This window comes from Vicugna pacos, chromosome 20 (assembly GCF_048564905.1).
Source record: "Vicugna pacos chromosome 20, VicPac4, whole genome shotgun sequence".
Lineage (NCBI taxonomy): Eukaryota > Metazoa > Chordata > Mammalia > Artiodactyla > Camelidae > Vicugna > Vicugna pacos.
This window is the reverse complement of record NC_133006.1, coordinates 21,192,080-21,218,732: the sequence shown is the minus strand read 5'-3', so window position 1 is coordinate 21,218,732 and position 26,653 is coordinate 21,192,080. Positions and strand designations below refer to the sequence as shown.

Sequence of the window (26,653 nt, the reverse complement as noted above, 5' to 3'; positions counted from 1 at the left end):
ATGGTATTTTTCTTTCTTTCTGGCTTACTTCACTTAGAATGACAATCTATGATATACAATTTTAATGGTTCTAGTAGAAAATGGGAAGACTCAAATTTTCACAAAAAAGTCAAAACCAGTTTTATTCTGACACCAAAAAAGAACGATGAGCTTCTTCCCATTCCAACCAGCTAGACAGAAAATGAATACACATAGAACATGTTGTAAAACAGTTTAATGATCACTCACCAAAATTCATAGAAGAATCTTAACTGTTTACAGGGACAAACTGTTCCACCACTCCTGCTATCACCATGTCCTTCATGGTAGAGTATCACAAGTCAAAAGTTTCTGGTGGTTTCATTTACTTAAAACCAGCTGTACGAAACAACCTAAGTCACCGCAACTTCAGGCTTCAACGTGAAACCGTCAAACCTTCTGGGAAAGGTTTTCTTTCTGACAGCAGCTCCTCTGTCCAGAAGATGCTTAAGGCCCATGTACCTCTCTTCTTTCAACCAGCCAGTAATGAATGGTAAAATGCCTTCAGAGGCCCCAATAATTAGTCAAGGCAACTATGAAACAGGCTGCATGCCTTCTTTTAGGTGTAATGAATATCAGAGTTTTGAGAAAGATATTAAAATCATGGAATCCTTGGAGGACTGAGATACTAAAGCACCACTGCACAAAGTCTCATGCAGCAGGGAGTCTGGAACCAGTACTTCTTCCTTCAGGCCCTTCTGGACTTTGGTCTAGAAGAAGATGATTTTTTTGTGCTTCGAGTTGGGAATTTGCCCCTTTGACTTTAACCTCCGAACAGCCTCCCTCATGTGTTTGGGTTGTAGCGGTGGCACTTCTCCCCACTTCTCACACACATCCAGTGCTAAACAGAGGGCAAGGAGAAAGTTTCATTATCACGCAAGAGCTTATTAATCACAATCCTTTTGAGTCCTGTAATTCTCATTAAATCTTGGCTAAAGAAATAAACCAAGACATGTTCCCTTCTTAAGAGAATGCTATAAAATGTATCATGTTAGCTTTAGCATAATATCCCATATCAGGCTTTATCATAGGCAACAGTTTAAAACATATCTTCTTAAAAAAAAAAGACAAACATTTCACCAGCTAGCAATTAGCAATGGACAGCACCCAGGTTCTTTACTTGATGGACAAGGGGGCAGTTCCCAGGGGTCATAACATCAGGGACAACTACCTACCAAACCACACTGGTCAGCACCAGCAACTGCTTTTCATGTATGTTTAATTTTGGCAGCAGAAATGAGCAAAGTTTATTGGAGAAAAATACAAAGCCTGCTTCTGTCACCCTGAGCTAAGGACAGGAATAAGGAAGGGAGATTTCCTAGATGCTTCCAGGCCTCCCAGTATTGAAACTTTCAAGGAATAATGGTCATGCTCTCCTAAATACAAGACTCCTGCTTTGGTCAACTTCTATCTAGTGTAAATGGAAACTATCACTGGTGCTTTAATAAGTCCCTCAGCATAGATATTCTTGGAAATCAGACCACCACAGGTTCAATCCAGTATTTAGACCAAAACCACTCACCTTCTTCTACCACCTCCCCGACGAAAACTTTGGAAATACCAGACATAGCGATAACAACATTCTGAGACACAGAGGTGCCAGTGATGGACTGGATCAGCTTGAAAGAAGGACAAGGACTCTGTGATTAAGGTAGTCAAGGACTGGCTTTGGAACATAGCACACACGAGAGCTCTGCACTGAAAAAGAGTTCACTAAAGGCCAGATGCTGAAATTGAGACTATTAAAACAAGGATTCAGGTATATAATGGTCTATCCTGTTTGTTGAGACTCTATCCTTAGAATATAAAACTATGGCTAGTCAGATTTTTTTTAACACTTTTTATTGATTTATAATCATTTTACAATGTTGTGTCAAATTCCAGTGTTCAGCACAATTTTTCAGTCATACTTGGACATATACACACTCATTGTCACATTTTTTCCTCTGTTAGTTACCATAACGTTTTGTGTAAATTTCCCTGTGCTATACAGTATAATCTTGTTTATCTATTCTACAATTTTGAAATCCCAGTCTATTGACTAGTCAGATTTTTGAGGGGCATGTTATTTTTATTTTCCTACTTAAATGATCCACCAAACTTGCCTAACCTCTCACTCAAAATGCCAATAGATATAGCTCTTGAGTCTAGTTCAGTTCTCACAGCTGATGGAAATGAAGTGTGGTAGTCCATCCTTACCCTTTTAATGGCTGCCTTAGGGAAAGCTGACCGGCGATACATTTCATAACGGTTCAGCTGCTCCTCAGAAAAAGAAGAAACCAGGATTCTAGACAAAGATTCAGGTAATTAAGTTCACTTGCAAGAATGGATACTTAAGATACATTATTAAAGGCAAGTTTCAGACATTTAGAAAATGAATTTTTCAAGGGGTCAATAGTATTAGGCTTAGTGCTTACAAGGTATGAAGACAAGGATTTCTACTCTTAAGGAAGTTGACAATAAGTGAAACACAAGTTCCTTTCTTACTTAACATTAAGAACAAAAACAACAGTGTTGGGTCATGGAATCACACTCTATAGATTATGTTTTCAGCATGAGGCTCGCTCTCCCCATTACACTACCTTACTACACTTCATGTTGATGGTAAAAATTTAATATATAAATTTATATTCAACTAGTAGTTTCCAACATTAATAGACTAGGGGGAAAATGTAAACTATATGGAAAAGGGTTAATACTGTTAATATATAGTTAAATTTTTCAAATAAATTAAAAGATGGCCATACCAATTTTAGAAAATGAGCAAAGGAAATGAACAGGAAATATACAAAAATCCCAATGGCCAAAAAATATAGAGGAAAAAACTTAATGTTTGTTATATTGTCAAAAGAAAAAAAATCTAAACAACTACAGGGATTGGTTAAATTATAGTTCATCCATCTAATGGAATATAATGTGGCCATTAAAAATGATGATTTATGGGCATATTTACTGATGTGAAAATATTTAGCTATACATATATACCCTAGGTAAACTCTGGGTGGTGGGATTGTGGGTAATTTTTTCTTCTATTTTTTCTGTATTTCTGAATTATTTGCAATGAACCCATATTATTTTACAATCAGAAAACATAATGAAGCTATTTCCATTTTAAAGAAAATTATGACCTAGATGTATAATTATGGACATGGAAAACACTCACTGTATACAATGTGGAAAATAGGTTACAAACAGTATTTAACATCTTTGGAATTTTTAATTTAATTTTATTTATAAATATATGTAAAGAAAGTATCTTGGAGAATAATATACATTAAAATATTAACAGTGTTTATTTTGGTGGTAAGGTGATACTTCTTAAAAATGTATTTATATTTTCTATAATGTAACATAACGTATTAATTGCTTTATTTTCTTTTGAGTTTAAAGAAAGAAAAAAATGTTTTTAAGGTGAAGAAAAATGTATTAACTTTGTGTGGTCAAGTTAGAGCCTTGAAAGGGGAAAGATCGGAAAGTGACTTACTGCATCTTTTGAATCTCATCTTCATCCACTTTCTGCTTCTTCTCTTTCTTTTCTTTGGTATCTATTTTCAGCTTTTTGGCTGCAGGAGTAAGTAATGATGAGTCTTCCCTTTCAACAGCTGTTAAATCTGAGATATCCTGACTCTTGAGCTGAGAAGACAAAAGAAACCCTGTTCTATGTTTGGCCTACTTTCCAGACTTGGGCAAGGTAAGAAGATATCATATTCATGACAACACAATAAATCCATTTATTTCTGTAGTTTTTTTGGTTCCAGGCATAGGCTGTACCATCAAGTGTAAGATATACCAGTGTAAGATATAAAGAAGTTTATAGCAGATACAAACTACTATATATAAACAACAAGTTCCCACTGTATAGCATAGGGAACTATATTCAATATCTTGAAACAACCTGTAACAGAAAAGAATATGAAAAAGAATATATGTGTGTATAACTGAATCACTTTGCTGTATACCAGAAACTAATACAACATTGTAAATCAATTATACTTCAATTTTAAAAAAAGCAGTTTTTAGTCCAGCTGTGAAAAGAAAACCTGCCCAATAATCCAGTTTTCCAGGTTAGCTATGATCATAGTTCCAGTATCTATTTACAAGGGCAATAAAATCCCAAGGATCATGAAAACCACTCTCTCCCTGAGCCCACCTCTCCTGGTGCGGGGATGTCAGCAAAGTCCTTTTCATCCAGCCAGCTCTTCTTCCTCTAAATCTATAGATGATTCCATGTGGAAAGAATACTAAAAAGGGGGTACCTTATTAAAATAGTGTTTCTTTGAATTTGGAATTTTAAAGTGAGCTTCTCCCCCATTTAGGGATCTTTTTTCCTATCTTTCAATTCTATTATGTCATGCAAATATTTATTTCCTATTGCTAGAATGAGAACTTTTTGAAGATCGGTTTGTCTCATTTTTTATCTCTCATCATATAAACATTTAACATTATTTTACTTATGCTAGATGTTTAATAACAACAAAACAAATCAAAATCCTAACTTAATACAGAATCTAAAGGATACAATATATCTCATTAATGGGATTTAATTTCTCTTTTCCTTAAAGAGGAACTTACATTTAAACTCATACAGGAATATGAGTGGTGGGTAAGAGTAAAGTAGTAAGTCCTTATCAGTCTTTTCAACTTCTTCTCTAGTTACTAATTTAAACAAATTTTCTAACCTCTTTGTGCTTCAATTTTGGTAATTTATATTATTCTTAAAAAGAGCCAATTTTCTTAAATTTTCAAGAGCACTTGGTCTAAATTTGAACATTAAATTTTTTTATAGCTTAAAGATCTCCATGTCAGTGCCTACAGCCCTTTCTTATTTCATATTGTTGTATATTTACATTTTAAATAACCAGGTCTTAATTTTATTGTTTATGTTTTTAAAGCACTAATTCATTAGTCTCTACTTTTATTCTTATTAACTCCTTGTTCCTACATTCTTCTGGTTTATTTTGTTCTTTTTCTGGTTTCTTGAGTTGGGTGCTTATTTTCAGTATCTCTTGTTAATAAAAAATACATAAGGTTACAAAGTTTTCTTTAAATAAAGTTTTGGTCAAATCCCATGGGATTTGATGTAGTGTTCTCTCTGAATTTCTTTAATCTAAGGGCTATTTTGAAAAAAGTTAAAAATGTCCAGGAGTTGGAGTGGGAGAAGCCTTTTATTTCATTTTTTTAATTTAAGGTTTTATTGCACTGTACTAACAGGATGTGGCCTGTTATGATTTCTACTTTTAAGAATTCATGTTTTTATTTGTGGTCTGGTATATGATCAATTTCTTAAAGTGTTTCAGAAGCATCAAAAATTGTTTAATTTTCTGCTGGGTGCAAATTTCTGTATGTAGAGCTCTTCACTGGACTAAGCTGATTATTATTCAAATACTTTCTGTACTTGAAATCTCTTTTAAAGATTCCTTCTTAAAATAGTCTTGTCACATTTTTCTTTTTCTAAAAGTTCTTAACTTTATTTCTAAGCAACTTTATGCTTTGAAAGGCTGTTTCCATTTAATCCAATGTCTTCCCCCATAATCTCACACTTAAACTCATATAGGAATTATAGCTCTAAGACCCCAAGATTCTACCTTTAGAAATGGAACCCAGAGAATGCTGAAATTCTGGTCTCCTGACTGATGCTCACTGATCCTCTTGGGGTGACACATTCGATAGGTTTGGTGTGTTTGTGCCATACAGACCCTTGGACATTAGCGCCCAGGTCACTGGTAGCAGTTAAATATTTCAAGAGGGTAAGAACGTGACTAAATTAGTAACTACCTCAAAGTGTCCCTTTAACGACTCTGCAGCCTATAATGACAAAGTTATGCTTAAGCAACACATTTTAAAAAACTATATTGCGGTAAAAGGGGTACTAGGAACCCTGGGTCCTAGCTCTTGCCCTAATCCTCAGTGTAGCACCGACTCCAATTTCCTCACCAGGAAAACCAAGAAAATCCCTTATTAGTAATTTTAGCGCCCTTAGGCAGGGAATAAAAATATCGAGCCAGCGGTTGGGTCTCTGGAACCGAACCTGCACTAAGGTTTTATAGCCTACCACCCCCCAACCCCGTCCCCAAACTCTGTGCGACACGATTGCAGATCTAAAGGGAGTCATGGTGAGTTCGAGAATCTTAGCTTGGGAGGACCAACCAAGAAGCCCGACGAGCAGCCTGTGACACAACGCCTCTGGCCTCATTGACACATTTCTTCCTACCTCGCCTTCTTCTGCCGCGGCTTCTTTCAAGTCCCCATCTCCGTCTCCGTCAGTTTCCTCCGGGATTCCGTCCGTATCAGTAACCCCGGGGCCCCCGGGAGCAGCTGCCGTCTCATCTGACTCCCCTGTCTCTCCACCTTTTTCAGTGGGCGACTCGCAGGCATTATCCATCACGGCGAAAAGAAGGGAGAGGAGATCGTGGCGCTGTCAGACTCAGGAGCTCGGGACCTCACGCACCACTGCAGCCCAGGAGCTTACTTCCTGCCGTCGCGCTGCGATGACATCACCCGTACCGCTCCTCGGAGGGGTCATTTTGAGGCGCTAGTAGAGGATTTCAGGGCTCCTTGTTAATTCTGATTTGATGGCGGTGGGGAGAGGGAAAATTGAGGTTACGGAATTCAGCTTGTGGATTTTCCACTCTGGGAAACTAGGATTTGTAAGGGAGAGCTGTGTTGTTTATTGAAGGGTTTCTTTTTCCTTTCGGTCTTTCTAAAGACACACTATCAGTTAACTTCATTCATAATCCACTTTCCTCAGAGTAAAGTTTGGGGGCAGGAGAAAACTCAGTTGCGCTGCACCCCCTTGTCGTGGGACACGGCTACCGGGTAAACTCAGACCAGGACTCAACTTCGTACAGTTCATTTGGACAGAGACCGCTGGCCTGTGTTTACATGGAATTGCCAGCATTTCTCTTCTGTTCCTCACGCACCTTAAAAAAAGTCATATAGCTTGAACTCCACAACTATTGAGCGCATACTTCGAGCCAGGAACATCGCTAGTACCAGAAACAAAACAGGCATAGTTTCTACCCAACTGAATGATTTCCCCAATTCACCAGTACTCAAGATTGGCGTCGGATTCACCAATTGACTTTTTTTTGTCTTCACCAACTGACTTTTAATCAGTTCGGTTAATGTCATCAAAGTAAGTAGGAACACATCCAACTGGGAGGGAAGTCTTTCCTTTGAATGTTTCGCTTTAATGATCTATTTTAGCGGTTGGGAGCATGAAGTGGAGAAATTTCTACTTTAAAAATTTCCTCTTTTCCCTCATAGAGGTACAGAGGGGGGCATTTTATTCACCTCTGTATCATTAGGTTCCCACACCCATTACATGTTTAATTTCTGCGTCCAGAAAGAACTGACTTGGAAATGTTGGTGCGCGTTACCATATTTCTCTCTTTGTTTCTACACTGCTTGGATGAATTACCGTATTTCCTGCCCCGTGGGCTCCCAAAACCTTTGGGGAAGAAGTGCACGTTGAGAGGCGCGTACAGGTGTACAGCATTTGTTTCCTTCTACTCGTACAGCGGGTGACCACGTGACGCTCTCCTCTTGCCCTGGGAAGCCTATTTCGGCGCAGCTGAGTCCACTTTGCGCAAACCACAGTCACCTGCGCCCGCCCGCCGAGCCCCGCCCAGCTAGGTGAACAAGGGGGCGGGGCGCGGGGGCGCGGTGACGCGTGACGCCAGATCCCGGAAGTGACGCGCTCCTGGGGAGAAAAGGCGGGGGGGAGGGGGGTGGTGTCCCCGGCCGGTTTGGGGGGTGCGTTGCCCGGAGACGGAAAGTTTGGGAGCCGGTACAGGCTCCGCGGCGGTCCCGGTAGTGGGGTCTGGGGGGCGGCGGCCCTGGGGATGGGGAAGGAGCAGGAGCTGCTGGAGGCGGCCCGCACGGGGCACCTCCCGGCCGTGGAGAAGCTGCTGTCCGGGAAGCGGCTCTCCTCAGGCTTCGGGGGCGGCGGCGGCGGCGGCGGCGGCGGCTCCGGGGGCAGCAGCAGTGGCGGCGGCGGTCTCGGCTCCTCGAGCCATCCCCTCTCCAGTCTGCTCAGGTGAGTAATGCTCCGGGGCCGGGCAGCCGCCTGGAGACCCCCTTTCCCCTTCCCGTTTCGTAGGTCCCCAGAGAGGTCGTGGCTCTGGAGACCCAAGTGGGGTGGGTTTGCTCGTGTCTCGGGGCGAGAGCAGGTGGCCCAAGGGGCAAGGGGCGCCGGTGCGGGTCCGCGCGGCTTCGGGTTCTCCCGGTCTCGCGTCCTGACCCGGCTGCGAAGAATGGTGGGAGTGCCCAGGTGGCAGCCTCCACCGCATGGTACAGCCCGGCTTCACACTCGCCCGCTGTCGGGTGCCAGCTGTTGTATTTCAAACCACTTTAGAGCAAAAAATATGTGTATTTTAAATCTCCCTCATCTCCTGCAGAAACTCCCACGCCTTGCAGAATCTCAGGGTTCCCCTGGAAGAAATTCTCTTGATTCCCTTCTTTTGGGAACTTGGAACCTTCTACAGGGCTCTGCGGGACGTGGCTTTTGTTGTTTATATTAAAATTGTCTCTGGGTTTATCACATTCAGAGTGTTATTTGAGCCCCTTTTGTGCTTGAAGCTTAAATTCTGGTGCCTTGTAGTAAACCTCATTGGATTAGTCTGTTAAGTGGCATATGCAGGATTCATCAGGGGGTTTATTCATCAAAAAATAAAGCTATGGAAAGACTTGTTTAGGAAACTGAAGGGTACTTTAAACTTTTCCAAGGTCTGTTGTTAAACACTTGAATCTGGAACTGTAAGGATTGAGAGAAAAAGGTCACATTTGTGTGGCTTGGAGAGGGAATTGGAGGTGCTTTGTCAGTGTGAGTAAAATGTGTTGTTTCAGCAGCACTTTCATAGCCTGTTTTCTTTTCCTTCCTTGTTCTTTTGAGGTTTTTAAGAAGTGGAAGTTCATTTAGAAATGGCTGTGTTTGTTTTTGTTCCCCATTAGTTTATGTAACTTCGATTTGCCTGAGCTTGGACCAAGGAGCCCAAGGCTCTAACAAATTGTTAGATATTAAGCACTGAGTGCAAACCCAGGTGTCTACAGAAGATTTTAAAGAGCAGTATGAGAGAAGAACTCTTACAACGAGTTATTTTGGGGAGGCAAAAACTAGTACCATTTGGGGCAGTTTCTCCAGCCACTAGAACAATGCTGTCACATTGTACTCAGGGTTTGTTGAATAAATAAAAGTATCAATTAGAGAATGATACATTTCTACATGAACTGATGGTGGTACTTACTGTTAGTAGTTCAGAAAAATGAGATATCACTTTGGGATGAGATGGAGATCAGGGCTTTCAGGAGGAGGGGGACTTCAGCTGACTTTGAAGGACCTGAGGATTTGGGTAGGTGAAGTTCTGTGAGAGTGTTCCAGGTGGGCACACCATGATCAGGGGCAAGGAAGTGGGAAAGGAGACTTATTTGGTGTTAGTGGGTTACTAAAAGAACTCTCTGCCTAGACCCTTGAGTGGTTGGATGTGATAAAAGGAAATAATAATGGGTGGGCTTACTTCCATCTTTCAGAGTGTCTTAGTCTTTCTTATGTTTAAATTACTAGTTCCTATATCAGTGCCAGACAGAGACGTTCAGTAAATGTACTTTGAATGCACAAATTGGGTTTTGACTCTTAACTGGATTACTTTTATATTTCTGCACTTGTGATGCCTGAGAGACAAGAGAAAGACCATACAAGTTTGAAGGTGCCTTTCTCTAATGAGGTGAATGCTGTAGCATTTGGAGTTTGCCAAAGATACTGTAACCTACAGTATGTCCTGCTGTAGTGAGAAACTTTCACATATCTCCTGCCTTCAAGTTATTCTTAGTTCTCTTGCTCAGAGGCTGTTGAAATTTTGCTGAGGATTTAGCTGCCTTGTAGTTAAGTAAGACTAGAGAGTCTTTGTTGAGCACAATATTTTTTCACTCTGGGCCTCATGCTGATATGTCTAGTCTCTGTCATAAAGTGTGAATGGTATCTCCATTCCCTTGTGTAAGAGATCTGATACCTTCTGACTTGCTCCTGTATCTGTTGTAGCGATGGTGGATGGCATGAGAGTTGCCCTAGCCTCTCTTCCCTCTGACTCCTAAGGGCAGGGAGGATCTGCAGGCACTAGTTACACTAGGTATGTCATTAATTAGAGGTGACTCTGGTTCAACTAGTGAAAGATTTTGGTGAAAATGAGACCATGCATTTAGATAATCCCTAGGCCAGCATGTCCTCCCTTTTTAGGTTTGGAAGTAGTAGAGGGTAGGTCCCCTGTGCCCACACTCCCAACCTCAGGGATCCTGGGTTATTTAATGAGAACTGTAGAATCATGGCTTTAGCTTTGGCCCATTAGTATTGCCAGTTGCAACCTATGTTTGTCCAGCTGTTTTAAGTAACCAAGTAAAGCAGTCAGGAATAGGAGCTTACAGCTGCAGTGAATATAAATGTTCCAGACCACATGTGTGTTTGTCCACTCATCTGTTTATGACCCCTCCTACCCCCTCATTCCACAAAGGCTTTGTGCTTATTCCTAAGCTACAAAATGCCTCCTCTCTCACCCCATCCCTTTCTCTTATGCTGCTTGGGCTTAGGTCTTAACTTCTTAAAGCCCTCCCTAATGACCCTAATACACGCAGCCTTCTGCTTGTTTGGAACCCATTATCTGCAGTAGCTCTTCAACTCATACTTTGCTTGCCTATTTTTCACAATTTATAGTCACCCTCGCCAATTGAGAACATACCTGAAAATAAGAAAGTCAGCAAAGAAGACTTCTACTAGGGGGGAAAAAGCTGTTATCCCTTTTGACTGTCACTTATTTACTATACATTTTTTCAGAGGTTGTATATATAGTATGATGCTTGTTAAGACCACTTGTTCTGAAGTCAGACTGCCTGGATTCACATTCCACTGCCACCAGTGAGTAGCTGCTTGATACTCTACAAATTACTCAACCACTTTGAGCCTCAATTTCTGCATCTGTGAAATGGGGATAATATTATTTGCCTTAGAGGTGTTATCTTAGATGATGAGTGTAAGAAACTTCCCACAGTTTTCTGGCACATTTTAAGTGCTCACTGTTAGGCTTCCTCGGTTTAGTTCAGCACGTACAATTTTGCCATATCTGCTGTGGGCAGAGTACCATGGCGGACACATTTTTGTTGTTGTTTTTATTTATTTTTTTAAACACCTTATGGTGGTATGGTTCCTGTACAGTAAACTACACATATTTCAGATGTACAATTTGATGAACTTTGATAGATGTATACACCAATGAAACCACTACCACACTGAAGATAGCTAACATTTCTATCACTCCCCAAGAGGTGCAATTTTTGAATTCCCCATTTATCCCTTCCCACCTCCCTTTATCCACTGGTAACCATAAGTTTGTTCACTATGTCTGTGAGTCTGTTTTGTAGGTAAGTTCATTTGAGACATGTTTTAAATGTTATTCTTTCACACTTGAAATCTGTTTTCCAAGCCGGTGCAGATTGGAAGCAGTCAATTAGGGAGAGGCTCTGCTCAGGCAGGCATGTTAATGACGTTCACTCACTAAACGCTTACCCATCATCTCCTTTGTGCCAGGCCAATTGTTAGACACACTGCAGAGTTTATCTCAGACCTGGCACATAGTAGGTGCTCTATCAAAATTAGTCCCTCTCCCAATACAGTACATTTATAGTAGCATGATTGTGTGACAGACTGAAAAGTGAGGGACAGGAAAAGTGGTTAAAGTCAAGCAGAATTTTTGCCACCCTCAGTAATTCGAGACTATTAACACAGATGTGTGCATCCTTACACACCTGCTTAGGCCCAAGGCCTCATTGTACTATAGCTTAGTGCTGTAATAGCTGTTTTTTTGACTCTTAGCCAGTCAAAGATTAAATTATGTTCAGTATAGCTTGTTAATGAAAGTACAAAAAACATTTTAGTTTTCTATCCAAAATGATTCAGGTATAATTTTTGTTGCTTCAGAGGACAAGCAATTGATGATCTAGAAGGCATAGTTAACCTAAATGCCTAGTCCTACAGAGATTCTAGAATAGCATGGATTTGAATGGATGCATGTTTTTAGTCTGTAGCTTGGGACAGGCACTGTATTAAACTTAAAAAAAAACTCATGGTATTTTTCAGCTCTGGGCATATAGTGGGCACTCAGATTCTCACTTAATGGGGAGTTTGACACGTTTATGGTTATAGTGAAACTACTGATTTTCAGAAAAGCAACTTCTGTGTGAGAATACAGTAAGATTTGAGTTAAAAGTGAATTCTGCCAAGTAAGGGGCAAAAGTTCTGAGGAAAGGAAATGTTAAAAGAAAATATCAAATATTAGCTTAAAACTATAAAATGAATTATGAGCTAAATACCTGATTTGTATGAATGTGAATGTATGTAAATGACGTGAAGTGAAATGCACTCCTCAGGGTTCAGAAGCACAGAGAAACTAGACCAAAGGCTGGAGCTGAGGAGTAGATTGTGTCATGATCTAGGGGAGTTCTAGACCTGATACCTTAAGCATGAGAAGAGTGAGTAAGAAAAGAAGCCAAAGAGGCTTGCTGGAGAAGTCTGGAAATTTATAGACAGTAGCAATAAATGTGGCTGTAAACCAGATTTTACTCTGCTGTGGGCAGGGGGAGACTATCCAAAAACAGTCACGAGTTTCCCACAGATATGAAAAGGTTCTGAAATAAGGAATGGAGAATGAAGTTTTGAAAAAATGGACCCCATTTAGGGGACAATAACAGGTTCTCCCCAAATGTCAGAATATATGACAAAGTTATTCATTGTTTAAGATCAGTCTGAAGACTCATTCCTGATACTTACTTAAGGACTTCAGACTAAAAAAAAAATAATCACTCTAACCATTCGATTGAAATGGCCTCTCCCCCCCCCCCCCAGAATGGATCTGTAGCTTGGAAATTATAATGAGATGACAGCTTTTTCTCATGCTGACCCTTTTACTTTTGTCCTCCTATTGTGCCAGATTTCTTTTGAACGTGCCCATTTGAGCAAGGTGATTTTAACATCCTGAGGAAGAAAGCAACACTGACCATGTAAGAATTGTAGAGTGGGAGGGCTTGGAAGCAGGAATTCATGGATTTATCTGATCTAAGTACCTGCTCTTCTAAGAGAATGCAAAAATGAAACAACAAAACAAAACACAGCTATTTATTAGGATAGCAGTTTTCTGGATCTTCCACAAAACCTCCTTAATTCATTAAAAATAGTTTTTAAAAAACTTTTTAAGATACATCTTTAAGTGTAATTTTATTGGGATAACAGTCCTTTTCTTTTACTTTGGAATTGCTGCACATTTTTGCTTTCTCTAAAGTAGAATGTGGTTCCCCTGTTAAAACAAAACGAAAAAGGTAGCATGCCTGGAAATGACTTCTGTGTGATTACTTCATATCGAAAGATCTAGAGAATGCCTAATCTTAAACTGAGCAAGGCATCTACTTGTAGTATAAGATAATTTAACAGAAGTTTGGTAAATCAGGGATCTCCCTTTTCCTGAATTCTCCCATTGAAGTTCAGTTTTTACTGTCTTAGTTGCAAAAATTAGAGACAGGAAACACTGAAACTATCTTGTGAAGAATTTGGTTTGTATCCAGTCAGCTCCAGCTTGTTCACTTCTCCTGGGAGGTTATGATCCCAGTGAAAGTTGCATCCTTGGCCAGAAAAATCCCTTCAGAAGGTTCTTTCCCCACCCCCATCCCTCTTGGTTTGCTCACCTCAAACAGCTGTGAATTTTGGTTTGCAGAAGGAAGTTAAGGCTATTTCTGCCCTAGTCTTCAGTAGGGAAAGTAAATTACTGGGTGTTATAGCCCAGAGACACCAAGGAAACCCGAAAAGTAGATAGTAGAGAGTTTGTTCTTGGAAATGTCAGGTTCTCTTGTGGGCAGAAACTGAGTCTTTTCTGGAGAGCCCTCAGAAAATGTTCCCCACACTGATTTCCAAAAGATTACTGGCAGATTTTTTGTGGTATAGAAAATTATATTGTTACATTCATAAAACATCTTCAAATAACTTTGGTGTGGTTGGAGTTAATAGTAGTAATACTAGAAATTATATGGTATGGCTTCGTATTTATTCTTTCTCAGTAATTTGTAGATCAAGTTTATTTAATTTACAAATCAAAAGAGTTTTTAAAACAAGCCAGTTGTCTCTGTTCTACTTGTGATGTTATTACCACTATTAAAAACCGGGGAGATGATCCAGGGAGCAGAATTTAACTGGTGAGAATTTAGCATGGCGGCCAAGGCTCAGGCTCTGACCCAACTCTACCTTGTGACTTAGGCAAGTTATATAACCTTTCTGAGCATCTGTGTCTTTATATGTGTAATAGGCCTAGATTAGTACCTACCTCCTGAAGCAGTATCCCGTGAGCTAAGGTATGTAAGATGCATAATGCCTGGCACGTGCCAAGGGCTTGATGAGCCTGGGCTGCTTCTGTCATCTGGTGGGAGCCCAATGCTTACCACCTTTGATGAATCTGGAATGATAATCCTGTTTGTTATGGACTTTTTAAAAAATTGATGTTCCTATTTAAAAATTTGTAATAATTGATAGCAGAGTTTCCCAACATTTTCAAATATGAGTCTCATTTTAAAAAGCCTTAAAGTGGTAACGGTGGCAGAGTTCACAATCTCTTGTCTGAAATCTTGGGGTTTAGAATCCAGAGTTTTGGGGTTGTTGGAGAGTAGTACTGAGCCCCTGGTGGTACCTGGGGCAACACCCTGAAACGTTATGTTTTTGCAGTAAAACCTGTTAATATTCACACTAAATGGAATAAATATGAAACAGCTTCACATCAGTCTAGGTCAGGTTTTACACCTGAACGACTTTGCCACTAACTTTTGGAAGTGTATTTCCAGAACCCTTTGGATTTCTGAATTGTAGATATGGAATTATAGACTTCTGCCTTTATTATAGAAAAACTGCTGGACAAGTAAAAGCATAAAGAAGACAATAAAATCATCTATACTTCCACCACCTAAAGAAATTCTCTTGTAATTTTGGTGTACATACTTTGGTTTTTTCTCTATTCAGCATTTTTTTTTCCAAACAGAAGTGACATTATTCTGTACATATTTTGTCTCAAATTTCCACTTAATATATTGTGAACATTTTCCTATCATTTTCTATTCTCAACCTCCTTTTAAATGGGTATGTGAAATTCCATAGTGTGTATGAACTGTAATTTGTTTAATCCATCCCTTGCCATTGAACATGAGTTTGTTTTTAGTTTTCTGCTGTTGGAACAGCACTGTGATGTACGCTGTTGTAGATAAGTTTTTGTGTATGTATGTGCTTATAACGTTTTATATACTCAGTAGGTTAGTTGATGTAATTTGAATATTCAACCATTGCAAAAATCACGTGTAGTTGGATTTGAGGACTCTTGAATAATTCCAAGGCCCCTTACATCTCCCGGGTCCTTCTGATTGGAAAATAATATACTGATCTATGGCTGCTAAATGCTGCTTGTATTTAAGAAGTTACCTTTGTGCAGATACAGGGCTTTCAATAGTCAGATTGGGGCCTCTTGGGTCCTTCTTCAGAGGCAAAATGTTTAGAGGAGGGTCATTAATAATACAGATTTGTGGAGCAATATGCTCCAAGCAGGATGAAACAGAAACCATTTTGTTTTTGTCTTTTGTTGTTCTAGCTTTTGTTATGGAAATTTCAAACATACAGAAGTCTAGAGAATAATATAATGAATCCTTTTGTACTGTAAGTACCCATAAAATAGTTATCAGCTTATGGCTAATTTTGTTTCTTTTTATCATTCCCTCCCTCCCCAACTCAATTATTTTGAAGAAAATCTATATATCACATTATTCAAGTATGTATCTCTAAAAGATAAGGACTCTTTAAAAAAATATTCACAATACCATTATCACACCTAAAAATGGCAATTCCTTAAAACCATCAAATGTTCAGAGTTCAAATTTTCCATATGGTCAAATATTTTATTTTATATTTTACAATTTATTCAAATCTGTGTTCAAACAAGGTCCATACATTGCTTTTGCTTGGTCTGTCACATAAATCTTTTTAAATCTGTGGATTTCATATCTGTCATTTTTTTCATTCCACTTTGTTGAAGATAAAAGGTCATTTGCCCCACTTCCCACAGTCTTGGTTTTGCTGATTGCATCTCTGAGGTATCATTCAGCATATTCATCTGTCCCCTGTATTTCCTGTAAGCTGGAAATCAGATCTAGAGACTTGGGCTGCTTCAGGTTTAAATTGCCTGGCAGGATTTCTTCCTAGAGGATGTTATGTACATCCTTCTGTTTAGTCTTCTTTTTGGTGATGTTGGTAGCCATTGATGTTCACAGTCCAGATCCATGATTTAATTAAGAGTTAGCAAAGTGGTGCTATTTTCATTTCTATTTTACCTTCTTCGGTTATTAACTGGAATGCTTTTTAGAGAAACTTTATAGAGAAACCTCATGTTATCAACTACTTGGTTACCCTGAGGTACAGTTTGTGCAGGAAAGATGGTTTAAATGCTTGGTTCTCTCTCTTTATTTACCAGTTTCAGATCAAGTTGGTTTCCTAGTAGTCTTCAGAGGTGTCCAATGAGTTTCTTGTGAATAATCATTATGAACTCATACATGTAAACATGTTTGTGCTTCAATAATAACCCTTTTAAAATGTGCTCTGAGGCATTTACACTTTGCCAATTTTACTTTACTATGAAAGCAGTTGAATTGGTTTGTAATGAAGTGGCGTTGTGTGTATTTGTGTATTTTAATTGAGTACTCTTTCTACTCAGAGTCCCCCAGTTTGTGCTGTTTCATCCGGTCGTTTGCAAATCAAGCATTTTAATCTTTCAGACTATAGATTAGTTCAGTTGGTTTCTAGTCTTTTTTTTTTTTTTTTTTAACTTTCCTGCTGGCCATACATGGCCCTATTGGTTAGAAACTGCTTTCTAAAAGATACTCTAGGGACCTAAGCAACCAAATTTCCCTAGATTAAAATTATGAAAGATCCACTTAAAATGGTGTTTTCCCACCAGCTTTATGGGGTGGTTCTAGGTACAAATTTAGATGTGTCAAGCTGAGTTGTTACTTATTCAGTCTCATGTTACTCTGAACATGTTGCATAGGGTCGTACTTTTTACATAAACGTGGAAGAATCAGCTGAATTGTCTTTGATTAAATATACTAAGCATAGGTTTCTGTCTCCTTATTATTGATTTCTGAGTTATTGCATTCAGAGCTCCCACTCATAGGTCTGATTTTGAGTTCCTGTTCTGTCATCTATATATTTTCTTTTCTTGGTTTGGAGCTCAACTATATAATGAAAGCATTTCTTTTGTTAAATTTTATCCATTGGTTTTATGTGTTTGGATTTGGGGTGGGATGTCTGGGTCGGGGTCCTTCTACTTTGGCTTAGGCTCCTCCATTGACCAGCCGTACAAATGCTACATCTGTAGAATCAATTTAAAAGTGATAAAAGCAGCACATGGAACCACTTATTTGTTTTTCTTTTTGACAGTTGTTACGACAGTCAGGGTTCTACTTCAGAGAGATCTTGGCCTCTATTAGGCAATGACAGCATCCAGCTCCATCATAATGACTGACTTCACAGCACTTTCATGTTGGACTTTCAGTTTCTTTACAGAGCATGGTCATTAGTTAAGATGAAAAATGAAAATAAAAGTAAGAGAAGAAGTATATTGGACTTCATTTACTGAATAAGGAAAATGTGTCTTAAGACACTGCAGCTTCATTGTGCCGATTTAGCACTGTTGAGTTGAATGGTGCTTACTTCTTGCAAGACTGAGGCTGTGGCTCTGCCTCCACATAGTGGGGTCCATCCTTTGTCATGGCTACACCTCGCACTTATCCCTGCCAGTGATGACTAGAAGCAACAGGATGTATGGAGAACAGCCTTTTCCTTTACTGTGACTGGAAAAGCAGCTCCCATTTGTCCCACTAAAATAGTACCAGTAATCAAGATTTATTGAACATTCACTGATACTGGATTAATAGCACTAATTTCAAAGGCATATTAAGTGCTTGTCCTTACTGAGATTAAGAAAATAAAATTTTTTATTATCGTCCATCCTTTTGTTCATTCTGTGACTTTTAACTTTGCACATGTACAATCAGATCTCCTAATTACAGTTCTTTTCAGTCATAGCCAAAGCTTAAAATCTCAAGCATTTTAATTTTTTTAAGGAGCATTTTATTTGAAAAAATTGAAAACTCCCTCTTCTAACCTATGAAAAAGTAGAGATAGTGGTGCTCTCACTTGAGTTATCAGATATTTAGAAGACTAACTAGTTTATTTGGAGATGGCACTTTATTTAACCTTAGGAGGCTCCTTCTTAAAGGGGGTTTCTGCCTTTACCCCAGCCCTTTTTGTCTGAGTGAACCAACCTGTTGACTTTTGTTTTCCATTCACCTGAGTAAGCATTCAGTGTTATTTTCTTTTCAGGTTCCTTTAAACACAATCCGCTTCTCAAGTTATTTTTCCTTTTGAGTTATAGTCGAGACCTGCTTCTAAGAAGTCTGATGGCCAGAAAAGCTTTCAAAACCGATCAATTCAGGGCTGTTTACCAGGACTCTTAGACTTTCTGATATTTGTTTTCAGATCCTTAGCCCTTTGTTGAGCGTGGAGAGGAGCCCTGGTCCTGGCTTTGTTCATAACTGTTGGTGTTGTGTTCTCTACGCTTCCTCTGATCCAGCCTGATTCTGGATCGTGGTTGGGTCCAGTCACCTGATTCTTGCTTCTTTAGGTTGCCTCACAGCCCTGATAAAACGTCAGTGAAAGCCCAGCCCGCAGAGCAGTATTTGAGGCAGTTAACGCACAGTTAATTCCCAGCAGCTCGGAGCTGTCCCTCCAGACTGTATGGGAGATGAGTACGCACATGTTGTGGGGGGGTAGTTCACTTCTTGAGCACCTAATGCTTTGTGCCAAGAACTTAACTTTACATCTGCATTTTCCTCAGTCTATCTTTGCAACATGCCTGCTAGGTAATTGTTATTGTCCCCATTTTACAGATGAAAGAGCAAAGGTTCAGGGGGAGGTTAAAATGACCAGCCCAGGGCTACACAGAGGAGGGCAGAGCCAGGCAGTGTCCCTGACTCCCAGAACTGTTGTTGCTTGTAAAGCACTACACTTGACCACTTAGGAACTCAGTGTCATTGGGTGAGATTCAAACCATCACTTACTATATGCTTAGGTAAAATTTTACCAAAAAAGATTAATCAGGGATTTATTTATTTTAATTGTTGATTTTATCACACTTTTTTGCCATACACAGTTCTTAAGCACTTTATACATATTAATTCATTTTGTCCTTATAACAACTCTTTGGGGAAGGCACTAGTAGTATTGCCATTTTACTGGTGAGGAAACTGAAGCACAGAGACATCAAGTAACTTGCCCACGGTAGTGAGCTGGTAAGTGGTGGGGCTTGGTTTTGAACCCAGGCAGACTGGCTCCACAGAGTCCTTAGTCTTAGCTTTTATGCAACTGGGGATTCTTCTATTAAGAATGTAACATAAAATCCCTTTGAAACACTTTGGCTATGTAAAATGAGAGGCTTATTATTTTTTTTAAATTAATTGATCACTAAATTTTTATTTTTATTAAATTTTTTCTTCCAGTTTTATTGAGATATAATTGACATACAGGACTGTATAAATTTAATCTGTAGAGCAGTAATGACTTATACATCATGAAATGATTATCACATTAAGTTTGGTAAACATTCATCAAGAGACTTATTTTTTAAGTCACTAGCAGTTTCCTTGGTATGTAGGAAAGTTAGATGAGGGGAACATCTCTAAACTTAGGCCAAATATTATATTAGTTTAGAGGATATAGGGGTAGCAGCTTATGAAGAAGAAAAAGCCTCCCATATTGCTTTTTTTACTTTCTTCTAGAAAATTCTCACACTCCTCTCAAGCAGGTTAATATGTCCGTGAATTTTAACTGTGAGAAAATTCAGGAACCCCCTCTTCCCAAATTCAAAGTGATCAAGATGTGCCAGATATACTACTGAGGTCAAAGTGTGTGCGAGGGAAGTAAACCTGAACAACTGGCAAGAAACCAGAGGCCTGTGTGTTTGGAATGATTTCTGACTATTGCCACCAACTCTGCTTTTTCACAGTTCTCTTCCCTTCCCCTCCTTCATTAGTGATTTATGACCAAATTTTACATCCCAAACAATAACCTGTTTATCATAAAATGATTTTCAGGGAGTGTTATCTGGCTAGTTCAAATGATGGTTGATACTAGCTTGAAGCCTGGGATTATGGGACAGGAAATATTACTTACATAATCCTTGGTGCTTTAATCTTTACAATCCTGTGAGATAGGTATTAGTGACTGTTTTACTGATGATATTCAAAGAGGTTAAGTGACTTGCCCAAGACTGAAGTTTTCCATTTGCAAGGCTGGTGGATCTGTTTTATGTGGAGATCATGGCTGCCAAGATGTCTGAGTCTCCAGGTTGTAGAAGGAAAAGATAGTGTTCTAGCTGAGTAGTTCTAAAGTACCCTTACGTCCTATATGCTTAGCAGTAATAGAACAGCTCTTCTACTTTTGATTCACAAATGAAAATACCTCATGTGTTGAAATTGGCAGAGGTTCCAAATTTGTTACTTTTTAATCTATTGCTATCTCTGTAATTATGTTTAAGACCTAGCTAGAGAATGGTTTTTTTGCTGGTCACTTACCAGCAGCCCTTTGCCGTCTTTAGCAGACATAGAGCAGACTTTTGTAAAGGTTTTTATGTAAATGATTGAGAGCTTAGTGTTTCACTTTAAAGTTGAAAGGTTTTTCTTTTTTAAAGAAAGAGTGTATACAAAATCAGGATCCTTCCAATAGTAAAAATAATAATAATAATAATACTTAAAAAAAATCAGGATCCAGTACTTTTACTTATTAAATTTTGTCAACCAAGTTGACAAAGCTGTCTTTTTTTTCAATTTTTTAAATTGAAGTATAGTTGATTTACAGTGTTTCAGGTGTATAGCAAATTGATTCAGTTATGTATGTATTTGTATGTGTATATGTATGTATATATATTCTTTTCCAGATTCTTTTCCATTATAGGTTATCACAAGATATTAAATACAGTTCCCTGGGCTATACAGTTGGTTTTTGTTATTTATCTATTTTGTTTTTAGTAGTGTGTATCTGTTAATCCCAAATTCTTAATTTATCCCTCCCCTCTTTCCCTTTAGTAACAATAAGCTTGTTGTCTATGTCTGGGAGTCTTTCTATTTTGTAAATAAGTTCATTTGTATCATTTTTTAAGATTCTACGTGTAAGAGATATCATATCATATTTGTTTTTCTGTCTGACTTACTTCACTTGTATGATGTTCTCTAGGTCCACCCATGTTGCTGCAAATGGCATTATTTCATTCTTTTATGGCTGAGTAATATTGCATTATATATACATACCACATCTTCTTTATCCAGTCATCTGTTGATGGAATTTTAAGTTGCTTCCATGTCTTGCCTATTGTAAATAGTGCTGCTGTGAACATTGGGGTGCATGTACCTTTTCAAATTAGACTTTTGGTCTTTTCTGGATATATGCCCAGGAGTGGGATTGCTGGCTCATATGATAACTCTATTTTTAGTTTTTTAAGGAACCTCCATACTGTTCTTCATAGTGGCTGCACCATTTACCTTCCCACCAACAGTGTAGGAGGGTTCCGTTTCTCCACACCCTCTTCAGAATTTATTATTTTTAAGCTTTCTTTTTATAGACTTTCTGGTGATGGCCTTTCTGACTGGTGTGAGGTGGTAACTCAGTGTAGTATTGATTTGCATTTCTCTAATAATTAGCGATATTGAGCATCTTTTCATGTGCCTGCTGGCCATGTGTATGCCTTCTTTGGAGAAATGTCTGTTTAGGTCTTCGGCCCATTTTTTGATTGGGTTGGTTTTTTTCTTTTTGTTTTTCTTTTTGTTTTTAAATATTGAGCTATATGAGCTATTTGTGTATTTTGGAGAGTTGTTTTTTTTTTTAATGTCTTCTTGAACCATCATGCTCTGTTAGACTCATTATCTTTAGTTACCATCATTTCTGTTTACTTCTCTTTAATATTTACTCTTTAGTCAACTGTATATCTGAAAAAATGTGCGTGTTATAAAATAACCTAATCACATCATTATTATCATATATATTATTTGTGTGTATGTATTTTTTTTTAATGCTTTCTATTGCTCAAGATATTATCTGATTTCCTTTTGATGGTGAAATAATGAGGTCACTGGAGCCATCATATGACGAATCTGGCTGGCATCAGGTTTCCTCATTACTAGGTCCTGGGACTTGTAAGATTTTGGCATCTTTAGGCTTAACCTGCTGCTTTTTAACAGTGTTTTGATTGTAATTCACATTTGTTTTAACCTGTTTGTTTCTCATTGCCCACTTAGTATTTGTACTAAGTTAGGATCGGTCGTTGGGTTTGTGTGGCCATCTGGGTATGAGTGGAACAAAATATAAAACTTGTCTTCTCTTCCTTCATTAATTTTAATTTTAGCCTTTTACTTGATGTATAGATACCCAGACAATCTTTAAATTAAGCCTTAAGTTCTTGTCTGTAGAGTTGGTATAGGTCTGTGTAGAACTGTGGGGTCTGGAAAGTACACAGGTCTCTTAATTTTATCCTCTAGTCAGTCTCTCCATCCTTGAACTCTGAAGGGACAAGGACACGGGTTAGACAAAAAAAAAATCAGTCTGCAGGAAACGCCTCCTGGAACATTCCTCCTTCAGAGTACACACTGCCTCTGGGGATGGGCTTGGAAGAGCAGTCTCTCAGGGGCCTTCTGCTTAGTCACCTTAGCCATCCTGTAGCTGTATGATCTTGGGAATGTTTTTTACGTCTCCTACACCTCAGTTTCCCATCCATTAAAAAAAAAAAGGACAGTGTTCATAGCGTTCCCTTACAGAGGTCCCAAGGAAGGCACATGAGCACATCTTAAAGTAGTTGCAGAGTCAGACTGGGGAGGGGAACTACTGCTTACTGTTCTCTTACTGTGTGCAAGGAACTCTGTGAGGCCTCTCGTATACCTTGTCCAGAAGGGTAGGTCCAGAGAGGAAGAAGCCTGTTGCTTCATCTATGTGAATGTGTAAGTGGGCATCGCTCTTTCTGCCCTTGAAGCTTTCATAAACAAATACATTACCGTGTATTAAATATACTTCTGTAGGAGATGCTTAGGAATACAGAATTTGTCAGTTCCCTTAAGAAATTGATTTGAATTAGAGTGATGATAAAATGGCCCTATGAACTCTCCAGAGAAATAGTTGATTCCAGGACTGGGGCAGGGAATAAATAAGTAAAAAAGACAGGCATGTCAAAAGAACACAGAAGCCAGTCTGAAAGAACTGTCAATGGCCAAAGTTGGAACAATTTGAACAACAAAATAAAAAACAGTAGTAATGGGTTATGCCAAAGAATAAAATAAACATCCGTGAGTTAATGACATAAATGATTGAATAAATAAATAAATGGGAGCGAAGAGATAGTTCTTCCTTTCAGTAGAATTCCAGTTATTAAATATAGAAGGATTAAGAAGAATAGAAAATTGCCATTAGTATACTACAGTAGTAATTGTGGGGAAGATCTACCAATGATGGCTAAAAGTAGTGGAGGAAAATTTGAGGAGAAATGATATTTACATGCCTCAAAGCATCTCCCCAAAATATTTATTAATTACTGTGATGTTTCAACTCATGTCCACATATTCTATGAAACTCATCTCTCCAGGGGATGAAGTTTAATTCCTTTCCTCTTGAGTGTAGGCTGGACTTAGAGACTGGTTTCCAAATAATAGAGAATGGAAAAGGAAACTAGTAACTTTAGGATGGAAGAACTTGGCAGAACTTAATCAGGAGGTCAATTAACATAATCAGTCACGTTAATATCAGTCTCCCCCCCACACCGATAGGATGTGCTGAGAAGGGCACTTCACCTCTTGTGTTCTTTCCCAGAAATTTATCACCTCAGTGTGATCATGGGAAAACAGACAAACTCAAACTGAAGAACATTCATCAAGATACCTGACTAGTATTTTCTAAAAGTGAAAGACAAAGACTGAGGAACTGTAACAGACTGGAGACTAAGGAATTATGCCTACTAAATGTAAAGTGGACCAGAAAGAGAATATGAGTGTAAAAACTGGGGAAATCTGAATAAAGTCTGTATTTAATATTATTGTACCAGTGTTAATTTCTTAAGTTTTGATCAATGTGCTGTGGTTATTTAAGATGATAACATAAGGAGAATCTGGGTGAAAGTTAAATCTTTGCAGCTCTTCTGTAAGCCTAAAATTATTTCAAAATAAAAAGTAAGTAAGGACCATGTCATTTAGTGGCTCTGGAGTCAGATTCTCTGGGTTCAGATCTTGCCTTTGCTGCCTACCAATTGAAAGATAACAGACAACTTTCTCCATTTCTTTGCCTCAGTTTCCTCATCTGAATAATCACATCTCCCACATAATAAGATTGAGTGAAGATTAAATGAGATAATGTATGTAAAGTACTTAGAACAGTGGCTGGAACATAGTAATGTCAGCTGTTAATATTTATACAGAGGAAATCTACCCCCCTTTTAGGTACTTGGCCATTTAGCCTTGGATGTAAATAGTCCAGGCTAAAGGAGATTGGAAGAGAAGATGGTAATGGGCTACGGTGGTCTGGAGACTTTTCTCCCTGACCATGCACCCCTAGGAAGTGGAACTTGAGCCCTGTCCTTGAAGAGAGCCAAAGATTCAGATAGCTGATAGGGAACTGGCGTGGAGGAGGAAGGGGACCAGCTAGGAACAGAAGTGGAGAATCTACAGTGGGAAAGACCTTTTTGCTGAGCAGTGAGTAAAGCTGTCCAGGAGGAGTGGAGGGGAGGCTCCGTGTGGAGTCGGTGAAGGGGAGGCTGATAACGTGGGTGGGTGGCTGCCTGGATGCTGCCTTTATCAAGTTTAGACTTTTTCTCTAGGCCTGAGAGAAAGTGAGAGAGAGCAAGAGAGTTGTGAGAGGAGGAGTGAGAGCTGTCTCTTCAAAAAACTGTTTTAGTCACAACAGGATTGTGGTTTTACTTTGAGTATTTGTTGATTGAGCAACTATGTTATAACAGAGTGACTGTGAAGTTAGTAACACTGCAATAAACGTGTTTTAAGTATGGTAGCTTCTCTTTACATCTGGGGCATTGGCGCTGTGTGTGAGATATGTATCCTGTCTGCTGCCAGTGCCTGGTGTACAAATGAATTTGCTGATCCTTTATAATGACACTGTGGCCCCAGGGCTAAGAATCGCCGCTGTCAGTAACCAGGAGCTTTCAGTGTGCAAATATACTTTGACTTAAAGCCTCATCTTTGGGGCTGTCTTCCATTGTAGGGGGAGTGTATTTCTTTTGTTAAAAAAAAATTATTGAAGTATAATTTCCATATAGTGGACGCACAGATATTAAGTGTACAGAACCATGTATTTTTACCTACATATACATCTGTGTGGTCATCACCAAGACCAAGACATAGAACATCTCCAACACTCCAGAAGGTTCTTGTGTCACCTTCCAGCCAAAAATGCCCCTCCTTGAAGTAACTATCATTCTTTATCATCATAGGTTTTTGCCTGGGAATGTATCACTTTTTCTCCACCATGCACTTAGGCCCATGTGGTACAGTGGAGTGGGAGCGGGGATGGGTACACATGTGCCAAATACTACACTTTCCACATTCTCAGACTTAAGTGAATTCTCCCATAAAACCACAGACCTAGCCTTATGTTACTTCTCTGAACTTAGTCCCGTATATCACTGACTGCAAGTCAATATTTTTTTCCCTTGCACCATGTTCTGTGCCTTCAACTGACATTTACCATAATAATTATCATCATCATTAATAAACAGTCACTTAGTTTTGGTTTTTACCCAATAGTTTACATGCGTAACTTTCTAGAAGGGGAAGTTGTGCTGATTTGGAATCAAAGGGTGATGGCATTTTCTTCATTTAATGAGTTCCAGACCATGTGTAAGCCAGTGGAATTAGAAAAGCAGTCTCAATCCCAGCCTTCTGATCTTCTAATGAGAGAGAGAGAGATAGTAGTGTGATGAGTGCTATGAACCAGAGATGCTGGAGGGTCCCATAGAAATCAAGGGACAGGGTGGAGAGGTAGGGGCCCTCCAAGTGTGTGAGGAAAGTGAAGTCCGAGCGGCATATTAGAGATAACAGGAGTTGTACGAGGAAAGCAAGGGAAAGTGAGGGCTCATCTAAGCTGCAGAGAGAGTGCACAGTGTGTGCAAAGAAAGGATATGTGGAGAGCACGGCACATTCAGAAAACTGCAGGCGATTGGTGCGCAGGCTGGAGGTGGGTGCTGTGGAGCAGGGAGAGAGTGGCTGGAGAGCAGGCAGAGGCAAGACCGCTGTGCCCTGGTTAAGGACTTGGATTTTGCACTGAAGGTAATGATGGATCTGTAGTTTCCAAAGGTCACTTCAAATTTTGGGGAAGTGGATCAGAGGGGTTGAAATTGACTAAGAGTGTAAAACTGTCAGGGCCAGTAACAATGGATGTGGAGGAGAGGCCAGATTGGAAAGATACTCGAAATTGGTGGTTAATTTATAAGTGAGAAGTTGATCTCTCTTACAACTGCGTAGAATTTTACAATGT

At 39.1% G+C, this 26,653-nt stretch overlaps 2 protein-coding genes across 9 annotated transcripts in view; one reads left to right on the top strand and one right to left on the bottom strand.

Annotated features, from left to right (window-relative positions):
* Positions 1-199: 199 nt before the first annotated feature.
* On the bottom strand, positions 200-6,506 carry TAF11 (TATA-box binding protein associated factor 11). Its single transcript, XM_006202091.4, has 5 exons — positions 6,230-6,506; positions 3,503-3,651; positions 2,218-2,305; positions 1,541-1,637; positions 200-859 (listed from the first exon to the last, which is right to left on the bottom strand). Exons 1-5 carry the CDS (start codon positions 6,398-6,400, stop codon positions 729-731), a joined length of 636 nt encoding a protein of 211 aa, XP_006202153.2. The 5' UTR covers positions 6,401-6,506; the 3' UTR covers positions 200-728.
* Positions 6,507-7,702: 1,196 nt separating this feature from the next.
* The window catches only part of ANKS1A (ankyrin repeat and sterile alpha motif domain containing 1A), a 176,029-nt gene continuing 157,078 nt past the window's right edge, over positions 7,703-26,653 (top strand). For all 8 annotated transcript variants that reach the window (XM_072945203.1, XM_072945208.1, XM_072945206.1 and 5 more), the window contains exon 1: positions 7,703-8,056. In XM_072945203.1, coding sequence (XP_072801304.1) covers positions 7,863-8,056 — 194 coding nt within the window. In that variant the 5' untranslated portion in view covers positions 7,703-7,862. The remainder of the gene's footprint in view (positions 8,057-26,653) is intronic.

Coding starts and splice junctions, on each gene's coding strand:
- TAF11 (XM_006202091.4), bottom strand. CDS start 6,400: ATGGATAATGCCTGCGAGTCGCCCACTGAAAAAGGTGGAGAGACAGGG. Junction 3,652..6,229: donor CCGCGGCAGAAGAAGGCGAG/GTAGGAAGAAAT, acceptor TTGTCTTCTCAG/CTCAAGAGTCAGGATATCTC. Junction 2,306..3,502: donor GATGAGATTCAAAAGATGCA/GTAAGTCACTTT, acceptor ATCTTTGTCTAG/AATCCTGGTTTCTTCTTTTT.